The sequence below is a fragment of the Phacochoerus africanus genome, chromosome 16, assembly GCF_016906955.1.
Source record: "Phacochoerus africanus isolate WHEZ1 chromosome 16, ROS_Pafr_v1, whole genome shotgun sequence".
Taxonomy (NCBI): Eukaryota; Metazoa; Chordata; class Mammalia; order Artiodactyla; family Suidae; genus Phacochoerus; species Phacochoerus africanus.
The window spans coordinates 25,607,770-25,631,315 of NC_062559.1; the positions used below are offsets into that span (position 1 = coordinate 25,607,770).

At 40.1% G+C, this 23,546-nt stretch overlaps 1 protein-coding gene across 4 annotated transcripts in view; it reads right to left on the minus strand.

Annotated features, from left to right (window-relative positions):
* CPED1 (cadherin like and PC-esterase domain containing 1) overlaps positions 1–23,546 on the minus strand; it is a 281,780-nt gene that overhangs the window by 3,113 nt on the left and 255,121 nt on the right. For all 4 annotated transcript variants that reach the window (XM_047763880.1, XM_047763881.1, XM_047763879.1 and 1 more), the window contains 4 exons: positions 20,277–20,497; positions 19,919–20,020; positions 19,407–19,494; positions 14,748–14,894 (listed from right to left, as the gene is read on the minus strand). In XM_047763880.1, coding sequence (XP_047619836.1) covers positions 14,748–14,894; positions 19,407–19,494; positions 19,919–20,020; positions 20,277–20,497 — 558 coding nt within the window. The remainder of the gene's footprint in view (positions 1–14,747; positions 14,895–19,406; positions 19,495–19,918; positions 20,021–20,276; positions 20,498–23,546) is intronic.

Below are 23,546 nucleotides of genomic sequence, written 5' to 3' on the forward strand. Positions count from 1 at the left end.
TTGCTCTGGTGAAATCCTATAACTGCCAGCTTTAACCATTGGCTTAATATAACTCAGGTTATTAGCAGAAAAGACCAGTGAAAACAAGGTGGGAACCAAGAGAGGGGGGAGGGTTGAGAAGTAGGGAAAAGAGAAAATCTGGGCCAAAATGTTTTTTGGTGTGTTTACCAATGAATAGCAAATATTTAATTCCATCATATTAAGGCAATTGTAGGACATTTTCAGTCAATATGGACACATTATTTATTACTGATAACTAGTGAAAGCAAAACTAGCTCATATTGATTTTTTAAAAATTCTATTGAGGAGGTATAATGATTAGGTATGTATTTTTTTGATCGCATATAAAAGAATACAAAGAAAAGAGTTTCAACAATATAGAATATTTGAAAAAAGTAGCATGGTATTGACTTCGAAAATAAGCATTTTTAGTTATGTTGCAAGTAAGCACGAACCATTTTAGACGAGTTATTTGAACAGAAACTCTGTGTAACGATCCACACCAAAAGGTTAAGAGTGATCTCTGGGTAATGGAATTAAAGGAGACTTAAAAAGCATTCTTGGTAACTTTTGGTCTTGACTTTTTAATTTTACTACAATGAATGTGCACTACTTTATAATCATAAAAACATTGAAACTATTCCCATTTGGAAGAAAAATATAATACTAATGGTTTTAAAGCCAATTATACCCTGCTAACCCCAAAGAAATGAATTACTTTTCTTGAACTACAGGAAGTTTGGCTTTTCATGATCAGGCCTCAGATGAAGTGACTCTTTAAGAAGTCCAGTGAAATCAGTGGGTTGTGATGAGGAATCCCTCTGGATCATAATTTACAGCTCAGTTTGCAGTTAACCACTGATTAATATTCCGGGTCCCAAGGTTGTAAATTTCTATTATGTGTGCTAAATATGATAGGCTGGGGAGGTGCACCAATGTTTTCCTGGAGGTTTTGTCCATTTTGGAGGCAGTTTGTATTCACCTATAGCAAGATTAGTGAACATTCTTAAGGAAGTTTATTTAAGGAAACACTTAAGCATAAATATTACATTCAACCCTGAAAAAATATTATTCCAGTGTTCTGAAGCCAAAATAAGGTTAATTTTGTTTATATAGCATTATCTTCAGTTCTGGCTTTTGCAATTGCCTGATGATCTGCATGCTAATTACAGGAAAAATAGAAAAAGGTCCATCCCAATGCAAAACAGTTATAAGTTCTTTAAAACTTATTTTAACATCTTGTGTGATTTCAGGGTTGTATTTAATGTTGCATTACAAATATTGGATAACGCTAGTTTAGATGCTTACAGCAATCTTGAACATGATTCATAAAAGGGACACACAAAAATACAAATTTCCTGTGTATTTGCTGAAGCAGGTAGCTTCCATTGGGGAGTACTGCCAATATTTTGTCAGTGGGAAGGTGGATAATATATTTTTATTTAAGTCATTAAGATAATCTCTGAGAAAGGAAAGGGGATGGTTGGGTCTCCTCCAGCTTCTATGGGTCAGCCTAACAACGCCTCCTATAGTACCAAGGCCACCATTATCTACTTAAGATTGACTCCTACACACTCAAGCAGGGATTGGCCCAATGACATTTAATTCAGTTGGTTTCCTTGGAAGATGACTTTTCAGGAAACAATCAGAGATAGGAAATTTACTGATCCCCTTGTTAAGCCAGCATTACCCTGATATTGAAATTCTAAAAGCTGACAAACCAGGGAAAGCATTGTTTCAATTTTGATTTTTCAAAATATAGATATAAAATATCCTCCCAAAACACGATCATAAATTGAGTCTAGGAACATTTTAAAAAATATCTAGCCGTACTATGTTCTGTATCACTGGCACATACAATTCATTTCAGGAATGTTAAGCTTCAATATGATGAAATATTTTGTCAGAGGAGATTACCAAAGAATTATTTGTAGCTATGTGACTATTTGCCCTGAAATCCCAACGGAATCTATTGTAAAAAAAAAAAGAAATAATATAAAGTTAATTTAAAGATTATATTGCTTTTCTATATTCTATCAATAATTGATAAGAAACACATTAGAGAAAAGAGTTTATTACAATACTAGAACAACTTCATCAAGTTCAATGATGATCTATAGGACATGCATCAAGAGTAAAGAATGCATCAAAAGTTTAATAACACAAAGAAAATATGAATAAATGGAAAGACAGAACATGTCAAATCTTTGCAAAAGAATTAAAGTGCTACCCCAGTTTTAATCACAGCAGGATCTGGGGTTAATGACAAAGAAATTCTAAAGTATATCTTAGGAATAAATGTAGGAAAATAGCCAATGCCACTTGGGAAGAAAAGAAAAGAAAAGAAAAAAAAAAGTGATGAGAGGAGACTTTCAATACCAGATATTCATTTAACGATGACTTGATTCTCCATCAACCTACCATAGACTCAATTTGTTGGCTGTCTAAGCCAAGTATAAACCAAAATGCAATAGTGAGAAGGAAAAAAAATAGGGGTGTTCATATTGTAGATTAACATTTATTTCATAAACTGCTTCTGTTCCTTATAAATTTTCATGGAGAAATAAGATAGTTCTAAATTGAGCCCAATGCCATATATATCCAGTGACCATAAATGTTGACAGCCTAATAGTTTTAATTATATGGGATGAAACTAAAGAGTGTGTGGGAATTGCCTGGTTGCCTAGTGGTTAAGGATCCAACATTGTCACTGCTGTGGCTTGGGTTCAAGCCTGGCCTAGGAACTTTACATGATGCAGCATGGCCAAATAAAATAAAATAAAACAGTGTATGTTTAAAAGGGAGCTGTGTACCAAACTACTAATAGAATCCCCAGTGGAGAAGGGGGTGAAAATTGAGGGGGGCTGTGTAGTATAAAAAACAAAAATATTTTTGTTTTTATTGTATATACTTAAAAATATTTAGAGTGAGCGAGAATTCATGTAATCCTTTTATAATAGTAAAGCAGTAAAAGAGAAACAAAAAGATGCTGTATCTTATAAAATTAAAATTTATGATGTATGTATTTTTTTTCCACGGAATATCTGTCTTTCAATCTTCAGAATTCTCTGCATTAAGAAACACATGGAGTAATTCAGATGTGGTCCCTACCCTCAAGGGCACCATATAAAGACACATGTCTAAGATACTTGAAGTAAGAACAAGAATGAAGTGACTTCAGAGACATTGTCTGAGACTAGATCCCCAAGGTCAGGCACCATGTTGTTTCCATGTAATGAATAGTACCTTAGTACACTTTGGAGACTAGTGCTAATTTATAGTGGCCATAATAATCTGTTCACACAGCTATTGTTTCTTTGAACTTATTTGTAGAATTCAGTGTCTGGCATTGCCGTCAAACTGCTATCTCTGAGTTTCAAAATATTTCCATATTTTACCTATTCTTATGTGCTCCAAAGTGGAGCAAAAGGAATCAGCTACATTTTTTAAGCCTTGGGAAAGTTATGCAAGGGAAGGATGTTCGATACCAGTAAAGAGCGAATGGCGTCTTTCTTTTGATCTTCTGTGTGGGAATGTGCCCATCTGAGTCCTTTCCCTAATCAGAGGACCATTTGGGGTTGCTAAAATCCAACTAGAGTGGCAACTGATATATGGCTTTGAAAGAGAGCTGTTTGCAACACAATTGCTAGGTTTGTCTCTGGAGCATATTAATAGTAAAAAAAAAAAGAAAAAAAAAGAGCTATTAGAAAACAATGGTGAAAGATTTAGACCTTGAACCAGAGACACAGGACTCTAGATGTTTGTGTACCGTGGTCACCTCAATCAGTGACAAATACTAATGGCTTGATGATGTTTCCAAAAGCTTCTTATTCTTCTTTTTTTTTTTTTTCTTTTTAGGGCCCCACCTGCAGCATTTGAAAGTTCCCAGGCTAGGGATCAAATTGGAGCTGCAGCTGCTGGCCTATCACAGCAATGCGGGTTCTGAGCCCCATCTGTGACCTACACCACAGCTCACTGCAATGCCAGCTCCTTAACCCACTGAGTGAGATCAGAGATTGAACCTATATCCTCGTGGATACCAGTCGGGTTCATAACCTGCTGAACCACAACGGAAACGCCCCCAAATGCTTTTTCAAATCTGGTTGCACAAGACATGACAACTGAGACAGAGACAGCTCTGCCAAGACGAAAAAGGAAATACATATGGTTACTAACACATACCCGTGACTGGGCAAACGTTTATATTATTTTTAGTTATTTTTCTATTTCGGCCATAACTGCCACATATGGAAGTTCCCTGGCCAGGGACTGAACCTGAGCTGCAGTTGCAGCACAGCTGCAGCAATACGGGATCCTTAACCTGTTGCACCACAAAGGAACTTCCTGTTTACATTACTTTAAACATGAATGTTAGATAGCAATTTTTTGGCCACTTAAAAATAATCCAGAGTTACTCCTTGTCTTTAGTTGGGTTGTCATTTTTTTCTTTTCGTGACTTTGCTATGTCAAATTATATTTAAAATTCGGAAGAGAGAGTAAAGGACAATTGTTCTCCATAAAATGTGATAACGTGTTAGATCAGCATTGGGCTATAATCACAGATATAAGTGTAATAATAAAATTTCTTTTCTCATAGCAATGTTCAAATATGGAATAAGTTACAGGTAGGAATAGATTTTCAAGTAAAGGTCCTAGTGTTTCAAAACAGTAAGAGATTTTGAATATATTATCTACAGAAACTTGGAAAGGAGCAATTTCCAAGTTGGAATCAGGGCTGTAGTGATCTTATAGGATATACAGATGGTCACATTTTTCAAAGACTCAGAATAACTAAAATTGAAATTCTGTGCTTTGGTATATAGAAGTACCTTTTACTTTTTCATAGGCTTCTTATATGCTAAGACACCTCCCAGTCTCCCAGCTTATAATTAGAGATCTTTCTACATCTCCTTATAATTAAGGATTTGGGCACACATTTTAGACATTTAGACATTTGAGGAGGCACACAAATGGCCACCATTCTGCTTGACTGGTTTGGGGTCAATGGCTTTTGTAAGACTTCCCAAACCGATGAAAAATTCTTATAAATTACACAGCAAAAGTACCTTGCAACTTTCACTATTAAATTCATGTAACTTTAGCCCTCAAAACTAATTTCACACAGTCATCAGAATGAATGCATTACCATGTCAAATAATTGCTGCCTCTAAAATAGCTTTGAATTTTCAAAAAGCCAACATAAAAAGGGAATGCTGGGTGAACTGGAAAAGTGTCAGGCAGATTACAAGCAAATACCTTTTCTAAAACCGATCTTGACTTGAATAACACCCAAGGAACTTCTGATGTGGTTCCAGATTCGCAGAACAAAATAGAAAACAATTTTCAGTGGTGCAAAGGTTCCAAAATCTCTAGACCAGATTAGGGGGGATGTTCTGATTACAAACTGTTTCACAATCATGGGTGGGGTCTGAGGAATGAGAGTAATGGCTTTCTAAGATTGGAAAATAGGAGACCGCCCAGGCAAAAAACGTGCTAATGCAGTCTCTAAAGATAAAAGTATATTATTGAAGTACTTTTTATTTGGTATAGTCATTCTGCAGAGAGGCCATTCAATCTAAGATCCACTCACAAAATTTATGATCAGCTGAAAAAGTAGCTTATGAATTCACAGAAATGAAATAAAAATAAAGTGACAAACAACAGCTAGAAGCCAATCCTTATAATTCCATTTCAGGAAATAATGCAATTTTTACAGATAATAAAGAATTCTTTCATCTACCCCCATCCCCAATATTTAATTATGGCCACATGAAATAAGCTATGTTTTGAGTGAAGGGAGTCCAACTTCTGATGGGTCAAAGATGCTGAGGATTAGAGGGCAAGACTGAAGTTTTCTTTAGGAATGAGGGATTTTTTTTGTTTTTGTTTTTGGTGTTTCCAGATATACAATGTCTCATCCTTCCCCAAATCTTGAACCCTTCTTACTCTGCAAGCTGAGCCTTTTTAATTCCCGCCCCTAGACAGAGCTCAGTTCTGGGCTCTGGGAACAAATTCTGCTCTGAGTTGGGAAGACTCATTAGAAGGAGCTACCGAATCATAGTTTATCCATTTAATGTTAAACCTTCGGTTCTATCTTGCACTTCCACGTAGTTTCCCATATACTCCTTGTCTTAAACTCAGTTTCCCAAGTGGCTGAATATTCATGTCACTGAATTCTTGCTACTATTTGAATGATCTTCATTAGTCTGAGTACAAGCTACATTCCCGTTCTGCTCTATTTAGATGGACAGGTTGAGTCTTGGAAAATACTTTGATCTTAAATCATGGGTATTTGTTTCCATCCATCTCTCCTGAACTTAGAATTTTTATTTAAGAATTTAAAAAATGGCACTAAAATGTTATTTAGAAAAGATTTGTGTAGACCAACATTTCCCACTACTGGCATCCCTGCAGGGATCTGCTCAGCATTCTTCTGGCCTTTTTAAAAGAGATCTTCTCTGAAGCCATAGCGTTTCTTGTCAAAAGAGCTCTCCAGCCTCCTTGACGAGGTAGCACACTGATGCTGGCATTTAGGGGGTTGGGGAGAATTTTAGCGCCCCCCCCCCTTTCAGGGGCCAATTTCACTTTAGGTTTTCTGATTTCAGCCTCTAGATTAATTTGCTCTTGTGTTTCTGAGTCCAGACTCTTTTCTGTTCAATTTTAAAAGAAATCATATGTAAGGGTGTATTGACTGCATGGGTTGAGGTGAGGGACTCAGGGTCCACCAGTTTTGAATGAAGACTTTTAACCAATTGTTTTGTGGTGTGTATTTCAGCTCTGGCATCCTCAGCATGTGGCTTCTTCAGGTCTTTTGATCTGCTCAGAGGATCCATGGTTCAAGGGCGCCCTTCCTCTAAGTGTTGTTTCTCTCTCTGGGACCTTTACACTGTAACGCTCCTTGCAGGTTGAGTCAAACTTCTTCAAATGTATTTGGATTTCTTATATATTATGAGTTATTTATTCTTTTTTTTTTTTGGATGGTGGTGCTGGTGAAAAATTTATATCTTTAAAGTCTTTTGACTGGAGTTTCAAGTGGAAGAGAAGATAAATGCTTGTGGCCAATCTGCCACATGTCATCTGTACTCCAAGCATGATTTGAGATCTTTTCTCTATGCTAGCTTTCCCAGGGTATGTTTAGTGAGGTGTTAGTGGTGCTAATAATAAAAAAAAAAAGCCATTCTGGGGTCAAAATTTTGGAAAAAAATGGTTCAAACTAAGCTTAACAGTTTCTTTGCTGTAGGGGTTTGAGAATCATTTAATATGCTAATATTATTTAAGAATCCCTCAAGTGTAGGGGGATAAGGTATTTCTCAAACCACGGAGTCGCTTTTCACCAGGCTGGAACACTGAAACATAAATTAGGAAATTATAATCAAGGCAGCTGAAGGTCCATTTCAGTTTGACACTTAAAGGTTGGTAGCTTAACCCCCAGGAATGACGGTTCATTGCATAGAGCATGAAATGAAATAGTGATGGATCAGCATCTCTTTTGTAGGCATCCTGACATTCCAGGTTCCAGCACTGCAGAGGCTGGGCTGGAGAGCTACCTCCTGGGGTGATAATACTAGTTCAATGTAGAGAGAATGATGCTTTCCTTTATCATCTTCCATTTAATTATCCTTCTTAAGAGAGATGTACTGATGCTATTGGTGTTACCACCATTCAATACAGGATGCTCCCTTCGGAAGCATGGTTTTGCAACAACCCATCTCGGGGAAGGCTGGGCTCCATTATGGCTAATGATTTCCTTCTCACCAGGCACTGATGTTTAATCTGATCAGCTATTATTCACTTGCAGATGATGGAATGAACACAAATTATTTTACACAGAAAGGACGATCTAGAATTGCTTTCCAAAGAAGGGGGTGTAGGAATGGTAGGTAGTAAAAGCTTTTGTGACTCCTCTTTAGTTACAGAGTTACTGAAAGATTTTAAATGACACCACTCAATTTGAAGTGTAGAAATATGACACTAGGTGGGGACATGAAAGATGAATTCAAGTAGTTGAAAGTGAAGGTTCCAAGATGAGATATTGGAAGCGTTTACAGCAAATGAATGATGGGGAAGATGACCCTCCTTCTCACGCTGTTCATTTATCAGCATCCCACCCGCTATTTACCAGTGTCCTTGACCTGATCCTTTCCCACATCATCAGGGTCCTCCCTGCAACAGTCCCTCCCATTCCTGTGTTCTTAACGCATCCCTCAGGAGTGACCATCCCCCCTTTGGCTCTTAAACACGAGCAAAGCCATTCCTCCTATAAACTGCCCTTAAACCACCTTCTTTTCTAAATCCAGTATCTCCCCCTCTCTTTTATTTCCCTTTGTTGAAAGGTTTTGTCTTTTCTCATATTTTTATCTCTCTTTAATCTACTGTAGTTTACTTTCTGCCCCTAACGTTTTACTGAAGCTACTCTTCATATGGTAAGAAAGGACCTTCTCAATGTCAAAGTCAATGACTATTTTACAATCCTTATCTTACTGGAGATATCTGTTCCACTGGACAACATTAACCCTGTTTCGCTCTCTCCTTACACATTTTCCCTTTTTGGCTTTCCATGACACCACAGTCTGCTAGAGCTTTCCCTGAACAGTGGACTCTCCAAATTCAAATGCTCTCATTTCTCCAAACTTTCCTTACAGACTGGTGTTTTCAAGAATTCCTTCCTCAGCTCTTCTGACTCTACGGCACTTCCTTTGGATAATCTATTTCCAGGTTTCGACTATTACCTATTTTCTGAGGATTCCAACTTTGTCTCCCCAGCCCCACCCTGTCCCTCAAGCTTCAGACTTGTACATCCAAGTGCCTGTTAGGGCTCTCCACCTGGATGTCCTGCAGGCATCGCAAACATAACATGTTCAAAATGGAATTCATCATCTCTTCCCTGAGCCCGTCCCTTCTCAGTTATTCTCTGTCTCAACTGCCAGTTCAGTTCTCTAATCTGTCACTCAAGTTAGGAATCATCTTTGATTCTTCCTACTCCCTTTTGCCACTGATAAGATCTACAGATTTTTTTTAAATAGGGCTCATATATGTCTGCTTCTCTCTTACGATTGTTGCCTCTGTCCAGGTTAGGAAGAGCCTTGTCACCTCTCATTTAACTTCTGAAAAAGTCTCCTAACTGCTCTCCCTGACTTAGTCCTCTTCAAATCTTCCCTCTTCACTGTTAACAGACTGTAGCTATTTGAAACAAAGCTGTGACCATCTCACGTCTCTCTAAACCCTTTCCTTGACCTTCCATCACCTTTAGATAAAGTCTAAGCTCCTACCATGATCTGGCCCTCACCTACTATCTTAGCCCCCTTTTATAATTGATGGTCTACAATACACAGAATTGCTTGTGGAGTTCTGTTGTGGCACAGTGGGTTAAGGATCTGGTGTTGTCACTGCAGCGGTTTGGGTTGCTGATGTGGTGCAGGTTCGATCCTTGGCCCCAGAACTTCCACATGCTGCAGGTGTGGCCAAAAAAAAAACAAAAAAATCAAAAAGAATTGCTTATGATTTCCTGAGAGCATCAGGCTATTTCATAGCTACTTTGGTGGAATTGTTTTATGGGGTTAGAATAGTTTCCTCTGCCATTCCCTTATTACCTTGACTAGGGCCTACTTATCCATTAATAGTAAACTTGGGTAGTTTTCAAGAAGAGGTTCATGCAATCCTCAGATTGGACCAAGCACCCCTTCCCTATTATAATAGGGTTATTATAATACCCTATTTATAGTTCTAACACTCTGCTTAACATATCATTTCAACATATGGATTTTTATGCCTGATTCTCTGACCACAGTGGGTTGAAGGTAGAAAGTATATTCTATTTGTTTTTGCTTTACTATTGTTTAGGTCAAGAACTGGACTCAAAAAAATAAATGTTGGATAATTAAGTAAAAGAATAAACAAGGTCAAAGCAATTGGAACAAGAGAGTATAGGGAAAGATTTGAAAGAATATTTGGGAGGTGAATAGGATTTGGTAACTAGCCAGTTGGAAGATGTTAAGGGGTTGGAGAAAGATAAGGAGTAAAATACAAAAGATAGTTGGTAAGTGATGGTGCAAGAGAGTAAATTCAGGAATACTGGAGAAGAAGAGAGCTTAAAGGGAATATTAATTCTCAAATTAGGAACATGTTTGAGATGCTTATGGAATTTTACAAAATGTCCTCCTAGTTCATTTGACAGCAGTTAGTACAATGATACACAAAAATTTGTTGAATTAAATTGCCATTACTAATTTATTAAAAATAGCATGCTGATTGTTAAATTCTGGGATCTGCTAAATAAGATAACTATATTTGAGTCAATTCTTTTTTCTTGAAAAGTTGTTACTTCAGTTTTTTAGATGAATTTAAAGGCTTTTTCTTTCATTGTGTTTATGATGAACTTTGAAAGTTTGAAGGATAAAGACAAAAACTTTAAGCCCATCATACATAAGGAAAACATTTCTAGACCAGATAAGCTTGTTAATTTAATTAAGATGAACTAATAACAGGAAATCATGTCTGACAAAGAACTGAAAAGCCCTTCTTTCCAAGGTGCCAGAATCAAAGACTTGTTGATATTAGAGTTTGGCAGTGATGCCAGAAGGTTTTTATGTTTTGTTATGTTTTATTTCATTTCTGACTGAGTCAAAAACTATAGCTATATCTGCCAGAAAACAGAGACATCATATAAGGTCTATGCAACAGATTAGACTGACTAATAATCACATAACAATTGGTTTTGGATTTGCCCCTTCTGCAGCCAGGTTTGGGCTGATAATATTTTTGCACCCTTTCCAGGTCTTAGCTTGCTCACACTAGAGGTTTGCCACATTACTCAAGGCACCATCCAAAACCACTCTTGGGCAAGAGCTACCTGGATCCTGTTTGTTGTCCTGTATAAACATTGGGAAAACAAAATTCCATTTCTACCCATGAAGAGAAACACCTGCTTTTCTAATCAGCAGAAACATTTTCGTCAAAATTGATGGAGACCAGTTGGGAAATTGTTTACAGATTCATGGTGGCAACATATCCTCTCACAGTGCCTTGACAGATGAAAGAGAGGCCCCGAGACCTTTAATCTCACCTATGGCAACAAGAGCCCACTGGAGCTGGTTTGTTATGTCTATGATAGAATCCTCACCACAAGTCAGAGAGAACACTGCAAGATCTTACTGTGATGATTACTGCAATCCTTCTCAGGAATCTGGGAATCTATTGTGGGAATGGTTTAATTGAAAACCAAAAGATGCAAGGCTCCCAGACCTGAATTCTTATCACTCATGAATGAAGACAGTAAATCTTCATTCCTGCTTTTACTGTATGACAAGTACTTTTGCCAGCTCATAGGCCGAGCACAGAGGGAAAAAAGTGGTTGTTATTAATGAATTTCTGCCCTTGCATATGTTTTGTATGAGGCCAAATTTATGTTTGCCCAGCTTGCTACATTCATCATCAAACCATCCTTTGCAAAAAGCTGTAGATTTTCTTCATTGTTTATAATAAGCTCACAGTGATTTAAGACATTGGGTGATGGTTTACAAAGATTATAAAACATCAGTGTCAGCACTGGAAACTTCCTGAGGTACAAGTGGTACAAATTGTTCAGGAGTTAAGCAACAATTATGCCTAAGTGACGAATGGGTTTAGAGACTTTGTGATGAAGGGAGTCAGTTGAGAATGGTGATCTTATCAGTTCTATGTTGTAACTGCAAATGCTCCCAGAAGTATTGCAGCTCAAACATGAAAACACCAAAATGGATAACACTGCTCCAGAAACAACAGATAATTTTGGGGATGTCCATACAGCTTGCCATCAAGATAGCACCCATCAGAAATAGGGTTTAATAAAAACAATTTGTATATAATAATTGTGTACAAAAATTATAAACTCAAATAAGTGAACTAATTTTACCTGGTTAAATCATGATTATGTAAATTAAGGATGGCTTTTATTAGCATTAATTATAAGCCAACATTCTAGTTCTGATGGCTCAGAGAGTCTTTATGGTAGTTCTCACATCCATGGCTTTTACTGTCAACTGGTTGATCCTATGGCAGAAGATACACCTAATTTAATCCTGTGGGAAGGGCATCTTCTGTTTTTACTTGGAGCCACGTGGGAAATCACTGGAGAACTTCTCTTTTTTAGACTTTAAGAGCACTAAAGCTGAAGAAAGAAAAACAGATACCTTCCTCCCAAATACTGAAGACACATCATATAAAAATAAATCAATAAAACTTTTCTAAAAGAGGCAAAAAACTCAATCTGTACGTCGTCTTTCGAAGTCCCTATTTTCTGTGGGTTTGGCAACCTTTGGCTTGTTTTTGCAGCCAACTATGATGCTGGGCTGGTTCAGCCACAGGTTCACCATTTCTTCTTCTTCCAAGCTACCTACTCTTCTATTTATACATCTTGACCTTTTGAAAATAGGATAGGCCCTGGAAGAATATTTTCTTGTGGAAGAAGAAAGTAGACACACAGTATCCCATAGCCTAAAATCTGTTCTGCAACAGCATGGCCAAGCTTCAAGCTGCTAAATGAAAACTTCAAATGCCACACTCTGTTGGTGTGCAGGCTCTCACTTCTCTGAGAGGCAGTTCCACTTGTCACACAAAAATATAACATGAGTCCATTAGCAGAACCTACAGAAGAACATTGCAATGTCAATAATTTTTGGATATTCATAAAAATCTGAGGGTCAAGATGGATTTCTCCTCAGTCATCTTAGGGCTGAAAAACAGTATCAGAAGAAAACCTTTAGTTCTCACTTCACTAATGACAACCCACTAGTGACTGCACCCTGGTTTATAAAAGGTACCACACAAGAAAGAACAAATGGATCAGTATCTGACAGGATGATCAAACAAGACTCTCTCCACAGTTTCTGCTGAAGCTCCTGAGATGTAGAGCAAACAACGGGAGCTGAGTAACCTCATAGTCCAAAGTAGTGTAGGGGCAACGTACGCAAAACTTGCAAAAGTGTGGTTAAGCAACCCCCTGCCTGATTAAGACAAAAGGAGAATAAGGAAGAGAAGGAATTGCTATGAAGGACGTTTTCCGAATATTTTGTGGTCTTCCACCTTCTTAGGCAGTTGCTTCATCCTTGCTTTAAGCCAAGTGAGACAGGGCTTCAAGAGACCAACTCTGAGAGGTGGGACTGAGTTCTTTGGGACTGGGAGCGTTAGAACTGGTATGAGACACCGTGGCTACAGATCAGCTTTAAGGTGAAGGGTATGAGAGAGTAAGAGTGAGAGCTAGGACGAGAAAGAGAAAAAAAAAAGACTGGGCTGCCTTGGGAGCAGACTTTATTTCCCGAGACAGCGGAGCAAGGATGCATTAAGCGTTTTTGTGGACCAAACATGGCCGACCGAGTATAGCAAACCCAGTGCTATTTTGAATATTTTCCAAGAGGATGCCTGGAGAAGCAGAGGGACCCCCAACAGAGGGGTGGACAATTGGTAGCCAACGGACCAAGGAAGGAATGAAGCTATAACAGAGGCATTGCCTCTGTCAAAGAGGCTGTAATCAGAGGGCCCTGGTGGCGGGTGTCCTCAAGAAAGTCCACAAGAGTACCCTAGAAAGAAAGACTCAGCATGCTCTACCCAGAAGGCACATCGATGGATTATGTTTATGCCACTCAAGTAAGACTGTTCTTGTCCTTAATATCCCTCTACTCTGACCCAACCAAGAAAGGGATGGGAGTGGAAGAGTAGCAAAGCACAAAGAGGAAAATAGGAAAGAAGCCTCCTGCACCCTCTGTCTTACTTTGGACTTTTGAAACTGAGGCAGACCTTGAGCTGGGGGAAGGAAGTAACTTCATGTGGTTCTAACACAGGACTGGGTGATTTTAGTCCTGAGGTGAGATTCTTCTTATGACTGAAAGTGACTGGAGTCCTATTCTTGCCTGAATGTGGTTTTAAAATTATGAGACCTGGGAGTTCCCGTGGTAGCTCAGTGGTTAACGAATCTGACTAGGAACCATGAGGTTGCAGGTTCGGTCCCTGCCCTTGCTCAGTGGGTTAACGATCCGGCGTTGCCATGAGCTGTGGTGTAGGTTGCAGACACAGCTCGAATCCTGTGTTGCTGTGGCTCTGGTGTAGGCCGGCAGCTACAGCTCCGATTCAACCCCTAGCTTGGGAACCTCCATATGCCGCTTCAAAAAAAAAGAGAGGACCTGCTAAGATTTTATTTGAGTGTAGAGAAGAAATCATCCACAGTGTTTGAAAGGACAGGGGGTCAAAGGGGAAAAATATTCTCTACTCTCACCTTATCAGCTGACTATTTAATTACAGGCTACAAATAAAGTCATTTCTAACATTAGGAAGGAAAAATTATTCAAAACTCAGACCCTCTGGTTCATGCGTTGGATAAACTGATGGAGAAACGTCATTCATCGATTTAGCACATTAAATTGCCTTGATTTTCAAGCTGCCTCAACTAAAAACATGTCCTTTCTTCTTTGGACACAGTTTCTGATGGGAAGGCTCAGAGTCCATTAGAAAAGTACTTTCCAGGTTCCCATCTTCCTGCTTGTGCTGACCAGGGATTCTGGTTTTCAGGCATCTGCATAAACACTAATTATTTTAACACTTCATTTTGTAGAGCCTCATGTTGTGACTGCTACATGCTTTGGCTACGTGATGAGGAGTTTAATTTCCTCCGGACATCGTTTCTTTAATGCAAAATAAGACTGACAATGCAATGAAAGATATAATGAGAAATTATATAAAAAAAATCCACATCTATAGAAATCAGAGAGCCAGCATACCTCATGGAAATGACATCCACAGGTCCCCTGCAAAAACTCTTTGTACCGCCCCATTGTTATAGTGAATGTGTCAACCACTTCATAGCCATATGTTTTTGCAGCATCCAGAATAATCAAATTTTCTTTCCATAAGTTCTGAACTTCACTCTGTATTGGAAAAGAGAAGAATGAGAATTTTGATTAAGGGGATGGTCTTATGATTTAATAACTCAGGTAAAATCATGTAAATGTCATCTTTTTTTACAGATTGGCCTTATTGTGAGATAAATAATTAATTTCAGATGCATTTCTTAAACAAAGATGTGCCCTAATTTATTTTCAAAATAAATATAAACACATACACATCTATAAAAAAGCAGTACAAATCAATATCTATATAGTGACACACAGTTTGGAACTTTCTCTTCTACGAAAAGTAGTTAGGTTTATTGCCCACAAAGATCCATGGAAGTACTTAAAATTCTCAATTTCAAAGCCAAGATTTGAAAATCACAAATACTATCTCCATCTGTTTGAATTCTTGCTCATTTAGTCACTTGAATATCATTTGGTATCTGTTTTGTGTTTAGCTCTGAGGGATGGGAATACAAGGATGAATAATGGTACCTGCTCTGCTCTTAAGACACTGCATTCGAACAGGAGAAGCAGATAGGTAGATATTTACTAGGTCCTTTATTGGAGGTAAATATACCAGGCTCTGAGCCGGGAGGGAAAAGGGAAGGGGTCTTTGGGGGGACAGCGCGACAGTGAGACTTCCAGAGGGGCTTCTGAGCAGTGAGGTTTGCTGGCTGGATGGGGGTGGGGAAACAGACAGGGGGAGTGGGCTTCAGCGAGCCAGGAATTGACTGAAGGCTCCAGCTGCTGCTTTTCTAAATCATATTCCTCCCTCCCCTCCCAACCTCATCTGAGGCAGTGACGGAGCTTGCAGGTGCTCTAGTTCAGGTCCACTGTTGGAAAAAGGGACTCCTCCGCTAACTACTCGGGCTCCAGGATTCCTCAGAGGCTTGGCCAAGACTTTCTCAACTGACCTGAAGTCTGAGACTCTTCCCACCTGATCCTCCTTCCACTCCCTTCATATCAGACACATAGCAGCCAACCATGGTTCCCAATACATAATGGACACTCAAAAAGCATTTGATGGAGTTCTCATTGTGGCTCAGTGGGTTATGAACCCAACTAGTATCCACAAGGATTTGGGTTTGATCCTTGGCCTCATTGAGTTAAGGGTCCAGTGTTGCTGTGAGCTATGGTGTAGGACAGATGTAGCTTGGATCCCACATTGCTGTGGCTGTGGTGTAGGCTGGCAGTTGCAGCTCTGATTGGACCCCTAGCCTGGGACCTCCATATACCTCAGGTGTGGCCCTAACACGCGGAAAAGAAAAAAGGAAAAAAAACTGGTATAAGACTGAGTGATATCTGAGTAATATGCATCGGGTGCTGTGGTCTGAAACCCGTCCTTTCTTCTCCTGTCCTCTTCCCTTTGTTCTTCTTGGTCATTCTTTCCAATAACTCTCTTATTCCGCTAACCCTGTCGTGGTGTCTGTGTCTTGGAGAACCCAAAATGATACAGGGAGGGAACTGCACTCCCCTTTCTGTTTCTAAAGAGCAAAAAAAAAATTTTTTTCATTTTCAAGGTAAAAAAACCAAATAATTACTTGTACTTAAAAATCCAACTATAAGATAAAAGAAGCAATACAAAGATGTCCAATATTCTGCCTCCTCCAACTGTGCCTGCAAAATGATTTTTTGGGGGCGGGGGGTGCTCCCTTGCAGCCTGTGGAAGTTTTCTGGCCAGGGACTGAACCCAAGCTGCAGCAATAACCAGAGCCACAGCAGTGACAATGCCAGAACCTTACCCTGCTGAGCCATCAGGGAGCTCCTATGTAATGATTTTATGTAACATTCAAAGAAGAATGCCTCCCCACCCCCCACCCCCCACCCCATGAAAGCAGTGAATAGAAAAGGCTTATAAAGGGGGACTCTGGAGGAAAAGAGACAGATGGGAATCTGGTCTGTGCCATTATCAGCAAAATGATGGTCAAGGTGTTCAATATTGTTTGCAGGCTTTTTCTTGTCTAGTTACAAGTATCTTCTCAACCCTAATGTGCCCAATTGTAAAAAGCAGAAGAAGCTTTACAGTAAGTGGTTTCTAGAGAAAGGTCAGTTCTTCAGGAAGGAGACCCTAAGATGAAAAACTTCTGTTTGTATGCAGAGGGCTACGAGGAGAGCACCCTTGGCCTCGACCCCCACAAGGGAGTGAAGGACAATGCGCTGGATCGAGAGAAAAGCTAAGATGCAATGTCCTTGTAACAGAGGCTTTTGCTGAGTCCATTGGGAGTTCTAGAGCTGGGATGGCCCTTCTGAGATGGTCCACATTAAGGAAAGGGGGCTGAGTTTTGGTTGAGGCCCTGCCTGAAAGGCAGTTCCTGCTGGGACTTAGGTCACCCTTGCAGCTGCACAGGGGAATGAATGTCACCGTCCTGAAGGGGCAGTCTGGAAGCCTCCTAAACCTACAAAATATTACTCACTCGTTCATGTGTGAGAGTTTTTTTGTTTTTTTTTTTTTGTTTTTTTCCCCAGAATCTCCCATGTGCTGAGAATTGTGTTTTGCATTTGAGGTTCCAGAGTGAGCCACGAAGACGTCCCTCCTGCGCCCCTGCTCTCACCGAGATTAGTCTAGCAGGGGAGACAGATAACCAAGGATGCTATCTGTTGAGTGACATGAACGAAGACACCAAACACTGTTACAGGAGCTTATTCATGGCAGGCATCGTTAACGAGCTCCTGGACTCAACAGCCAATTGAGTCCCGGGTGTGAGTTAAGTCTTCCCACAGGAAACCGAAGATAAATTAACACTTGCAGGGTGATGGGAAGTTACCCAGGCGAGGAGGTGGTGGGAGAGGGAACAGTGGCTTCAAAGACCTGGAGGCCTGAGAGCATGGGGTGCTTGAGGAGCTGAAACACTCAGTGGCGGAGTGAGTGTGTGTGTGCATGCACGTGTGTGTGTGTGTGGGGGGGGTGCACACATGCACACACACAGGAAGCAAGAACCGAGTCTGCCGAGGAAGGAAGAAGCCATGATGTGGATGATGAAAGCGGCATCTCGGAGTTCAGACTTCTCTTCTGCCTCCCCTTGCTACTGCCCCTTTCTCTTTTGTTCTATCGCTTCCCCTCCTCTTCTGCCCTCCTTTTGTCTTCACCCAGTTTGAAAAGACCGATGAACGCTATCAAAGCCCTGGTGGCAGGTGGGCACAAAGGTTAAGCAAAGCTGGCGCATGGTAGGTGCGGAAGAAGAGTTGGCTGAGAAGAACTCCTTCTAAACAGAAGTAGGCACCCAAGCATTCCAGCTCCTGTGAGAAGCCACACTCAAAGAGGAGCTACCAGAGGCTTCAAGGAGCCTTGAACTTGACCTGAGGCCTTCAAATAACATTCAAGAGGTTCGATTTACAATCCATAGAAAAAATTATCCAAAGACTCCTCTTCTAACCTTTAACCATCTCTAACCCTTTCGCTACCCCAGAGGTTAAATTCCTTAACCCAGAGCTCCTGGTGTGGGGCGATGGGGTCAGCAGCATCTCGGGATGCAGGTTCAATCCCCGGCCCAGCACAGTGGGTCGGGGATCCCACGTGGCTGCAGCGAGGCTTAGGCCACGACTGTGGCTCGGATCGGATGCCTGGCCTGGAGTTCCACATGCCGTGGGGCAGCCAAAAATGAACACATAAAATAAAATAGAAATTAAATGCCTCAACCCCCTTTAAATGACCTCAACCCTTCCTGACTCCAAGAGGCTGGATGTGGAGGTTTTACTTGGGCCACTTTCTACCCATTCCCTGGTTTTACTGCACAGATCTGGAAGCCAGGCAGGCAAGGTTTCGAGAAAGGAGAAGGGGGTCCTTTCATCTGTGCTGGAGAAAAGCTAGGAGCGCTCAAAACTGACACAAAAATAAATTCCACCCGATTTACATATTAAAAGACAGCTTCCAGTCTCCCCACTTCCCAGTGATCCCCAAGTTCCCTGAGCAACTGCCCACAAACCTGCCATCTGTAACCCCTCCTTGCTTCCTTGCTGCACAAGAGTAGCTGGTTCACTTACCTACAGAAGCTGTCTTTCCTTTCTTTTCTGAGACTTCTATTCCATGTTGAGACTCTCAATTTCCTGTCCTCTATAAGAACCGGTCAGAGGCCTCTAACGCCTTTCATTTATGAATATCTCACCAGAGAAAAGATGGAGGAAACTACTTCAAGATGCTTTTTGAAAGCAATCAGTCAGAAATCATCCTCCCCAAAGCCATGCTTTCCCAAAGTATAGATTGACTCTGGCAATTTCTTCCGTGGCTTCAACATGAGCTTTTTTAAAGGCGTATGAAACATTAGGGACAGAAGGGGCCACGTAAAGCATAACGACCTCCTACCCCTCTGGTCTCTATTATTTCAAACTTTGGCACCCTCCCCCCACCCCGCCTTCTTTGAGGAACTCAGAGCATTATTTATGAGTCTAGTGCCCTTACTTCCAGCTGACTTGTCATCATAATCCATAATCACAATTTTATGAAAATTGCTCAACATTACGTAGGGCCTTTTGGATCTTTTTTCAGACACCAATAAAGCCCCTCAAAGGAAGCGTGACATTCACACGGGCTGGAGAAAATGGGCTCACCTGTGTTAAGAAATGTACTCCATCCACTGGCAGATGAAATCCAATTCCCAAAGTTTTGATGATCACAAGGATATTGAGTAAATTTTCCCTGTGAAATGATCAGAGCTCCAGTCATGAACTTTGATTACATTTTTAGATGTCCATGTCTACATGGGCATGTAGAGTGGAATTCCTTTCAAATGTGTGAATTGGCATATAGGACTAAATTCTCATTTTATATATTCGACATACACCAGGTGAGGTGTGTGTGTGTGTGTGTGTGTGTGTGTGTAGAGTTTTAGGTGTCTGCGGACATGATTTGATCTACAGCAAATGTAAATTCAGATGCTGAAGAGCCATGTTGTGAGATACAAAAGTATTTTGAAACATTTTACACTAGACTTTAAGTACCAGATTCTAAATTACGAGTTGCTCTTTAAATACAATCTTGATAAAATTCAGTCACGTCAAGAGTGACTTTTTTTTTTTTTTAACTTAGAATACTCATAGCAGTTAGTGTTGCAGAAATTTACCTCTTCAAGACCTTGTGAATAATTTGCAGGTGATTGGAATTAAGCCACTGAACACCACCAACGACCAATACCGTCTGGCTCGTATTCTCCAGGGGACGTGATCTGAAATCCAGAAAGAAAAACAACACATGTTGCCTTGAAACAGATGGTAAACATTTTAACAGCACTGCCTCACATTTCGCTGAACCATATCTGGCATCCTGATCATAGGACCTCCTTGTCGCTTCCAACTCGTTTTCAGCCATTTTACTTGGTATTTAGGCTTTTCAGCATATTTGATATACAGTGAACAATTATGGCCACTAGTAAAACATCAGTACGTGGCAGCATTGTTTAGTCCAAAATAGTTCCGTCGTACCTTTGCAAGAGATGTTCAAGTGCTTTTTCAAATGTTGGTCTCAATGAAGGGCTTATCCAGAACTGGGGATAGTAGGAATAACTGATCGGCGTCTTCCCGCCATTGACATTGTGATAGAATTTTGTGCCATGCACTTTCTGCCATTCCTGCAAGGTGTCATTCAATCTCTCAATCAGGTAGTACATTATCCCTCTGTTGGTTGAATCGCCAATGAAAAGAATCTATGAATTAGAGATAAAAACATTTGCTTTCAAATCTGCTTTTTACATGATAAAAGAGACCATCTATTGAAAAAAAAAAAAGCCACAAATCTAATTGAAGGTCAGCTCTTTAAACTGTTAGGAGCAACATTAATCATATCCTCCCCCCAACTTGTTCGTTTTCCTCTTCCCATATTCCTAGTAGTGACATCGTCTACTGACCCACTAACTCATGTTTACAGCTTTTTGCTTTCTTAAGGCTATCTTTAATTTTTCTACCTTCTTTATGCACTTAACTTTCTAAGCTAATCAGCTTAACAAGGGTTACTGATTCAAAGAGGCATGATGTATTCTAGTGCTGTAACAATACTACAAGATTTTCCAATCTCTTTATTTCATAGATGAGAAAACTAGGAATCTAGAGAGGTTAGCAAGCTTGATAGAGGTCGAGCCATTACTTGAGAAAGAAGCCACAGGACCGGAATCTGATTTTCTGAAAAGCAGTCTATGTGCTAGGGTGCAAATCGCCATGCCATTTGCTCCAGAAGCCTTCTCATCCATCAGCCTGCTCCCCATCCCACCAGCACAGCCTTGCCTCAGGCTCGGATTGCCTCAAGGGTGTGCTATTGTTAACACTCGCCTAACTGGGCTTCCTGCACAATGGCGGCGCCCTAATCCATCCTATACACAGTAATACTGGCAGAAACTTCCAGATGTCTCTTTCTAGTCATCTTGCTTTCATGCTCAAAAACCTTATCAGCTCCCTATGTTCCACAGAATCAAGTCTAAACTCCTGTGGATCAGTTAACATTTGCTGAAATTTTATTGCATGTCAGTTTTTATTTTTTATTTTTTACTTTTTGGCCACATCCATGGCATGTGGGATTTCCTGGGTCCAGGGATTGTACCCATGCCACAGCAGTGACCAGAGCCTCTGCTGCCCCACAAGAGAACTCGACATGTCAGGTTTTACCAGGTTGAAATTTTACACAGGATGCTACTGACTTTAAATCTTCATAATCATGAAGTGTGAATCATTATCTCTATTTCACAGATGAAGAATTTAAGGCTCAGAGAGATTGAGGTTATAAATCTAGTAAATGGGGAACACAGGACTCAAGTCCAAGTCCTTTATCTCCAAGTGCAGGGTCAATGGCCCCATCCTCTCAGCGCTTGCCTTCAAGTAAGCAGGTCAGGTTCCTACTTTTTCACTGAACATGATTTGCCCTCAACAACATCTGTTTTCCTTTGTGCTAATCCATCTGCCTAGAAAGCTCCTCCCTCTGCAAACCCACCTGTGTAAATGCTGCACAACCTCAGACTTGACATAAACTCCCTCCCTGCGGATTTTTGTCCAATGCCCCAACCAGTGTGACCTTCTCTGTCCTCGGTGATTTCATTACATTTTAAAAATCTCCATTACTGATTTCATCAAAGGCTACATGAAATCATGGCTATGTGCGTCTGTATCTTTTTTCTCGTATCAAGAAGTATTTGAGGTTAGAGTCAAGGTTAATTTCTAAATTTGAATTTCCCCCATAGTGTTCTGTATGCATTTTAAAAATATTGAATTGAAAGTCAAGGGACTTTTGTTAGAGACAATCCCTTTTAATCTTTTTGGATAAGGTTTAATTCATTCTTTGTTTGTTGTTGTTGTTGTTGTTTGTTTTCCTTTCTGTTGAGATTTCTCTTTGCATTAGTCACGAACGTATTTTTGTCTGATTTGAACAGCAGTCGTGCCATTACTTCTCAGGCACTACTGCATTCATCCACCCAGTGTGAAGTTAGTGAGACTCTGCAAGGTTTGTTCTTTCCACGGTAAGTGTATTTAAGCAGCTGTGTGAAGAAATCCAGAAGGCATTCTCCTAGAGAATATGCCTTCGGATCCAATACTGTTATTATAAGCATCATCAAGTTCAGCTGAATAACGTAAACTATTGAAGCCCCAATCACTGATCCTCTTGGTCAAGTTCCATTTGGGGCAATAAAATCCCAGTATGAGATAATTCGGGAAACACTAGTAATCAGTAATAATATGTGAAATAATTTGAGAGTCTTCTTACTGGATCTGCCCCATCACTACTTCCGTTTGGTTTTTCTGGTCCAGATTTCTGATTTTTGAAAGGGAACTTTGAATGCTTAGGAAAGCTTTTAATTTCAGAGACTAGTAATTATCCAACTCCATTTATATTAGTTTGCTAGGGTTGTTATAACAAAGTACCACAGACGGAGTGGCTTAAACAACAGAAATTAATTTTGTCATGATTCTGGAGGATAGCAGTCCAAGATCAAGGCATTTGAATGGTTGTGTTCTTCTGAGGGTGTCTCTGCTTGACTTGTCGATGGCTGTCTTCTCTGCATCCATACCTGGTCTTTCCCAGGTGAGTCTTTGTGTCTTTATCTCCTCTTCTTATAAAGACATCCATCACAATGGATTAGGTCCCACCCTTACAGCCTTATTTTGCCTTCATTACCTGTTTAAAGGCCCAATCTCCAGATACAGTCACATTCTGAGGTACTGGGAGTTAGGACTTCAACAATTTGATTGATGAGAAACGCAATTCAGCTCTTGATACCAGTAGAGGACCTTTGAAACCTAGTTTTTCAACTAAATTGCCACTGTGGATTTTTTTCTTATGGGTTCTTTTCATCGCAATCCCTCCAGGTATACCTCCCAGCAGCCACTAAGTGGGTGTCTGTATTGTGGGCTACGGAGAGGGATCCAGAGGTTTAAGAAAATCCAAGAAGCTGCATGTAACTGAGAGAAAAAAATTTTTTTTCTAGATTTCCAGTCTTTTCTGTTGTATGACGATGCAGTCTACAAGGCAGGAGGCCAAGGCAAAGAGTTGTGTTTCAGAATCTTTAGTCTTGTTATTAATTAACTCGATGATCCAGACAAATTATGTGACCTCTTCATGGGTTCATTTCCTTATATGTAAAGTGGGGGAAATAATAGCATCATCTTAAATGACTTTAATGAGATTTTATTTATTTATTTATTTTTAGTCTTTTTTAGGGCTGCACCCACAGCATATGGAGGTTCCCAGGCTAGGGGTCAAATGGGAGCTAT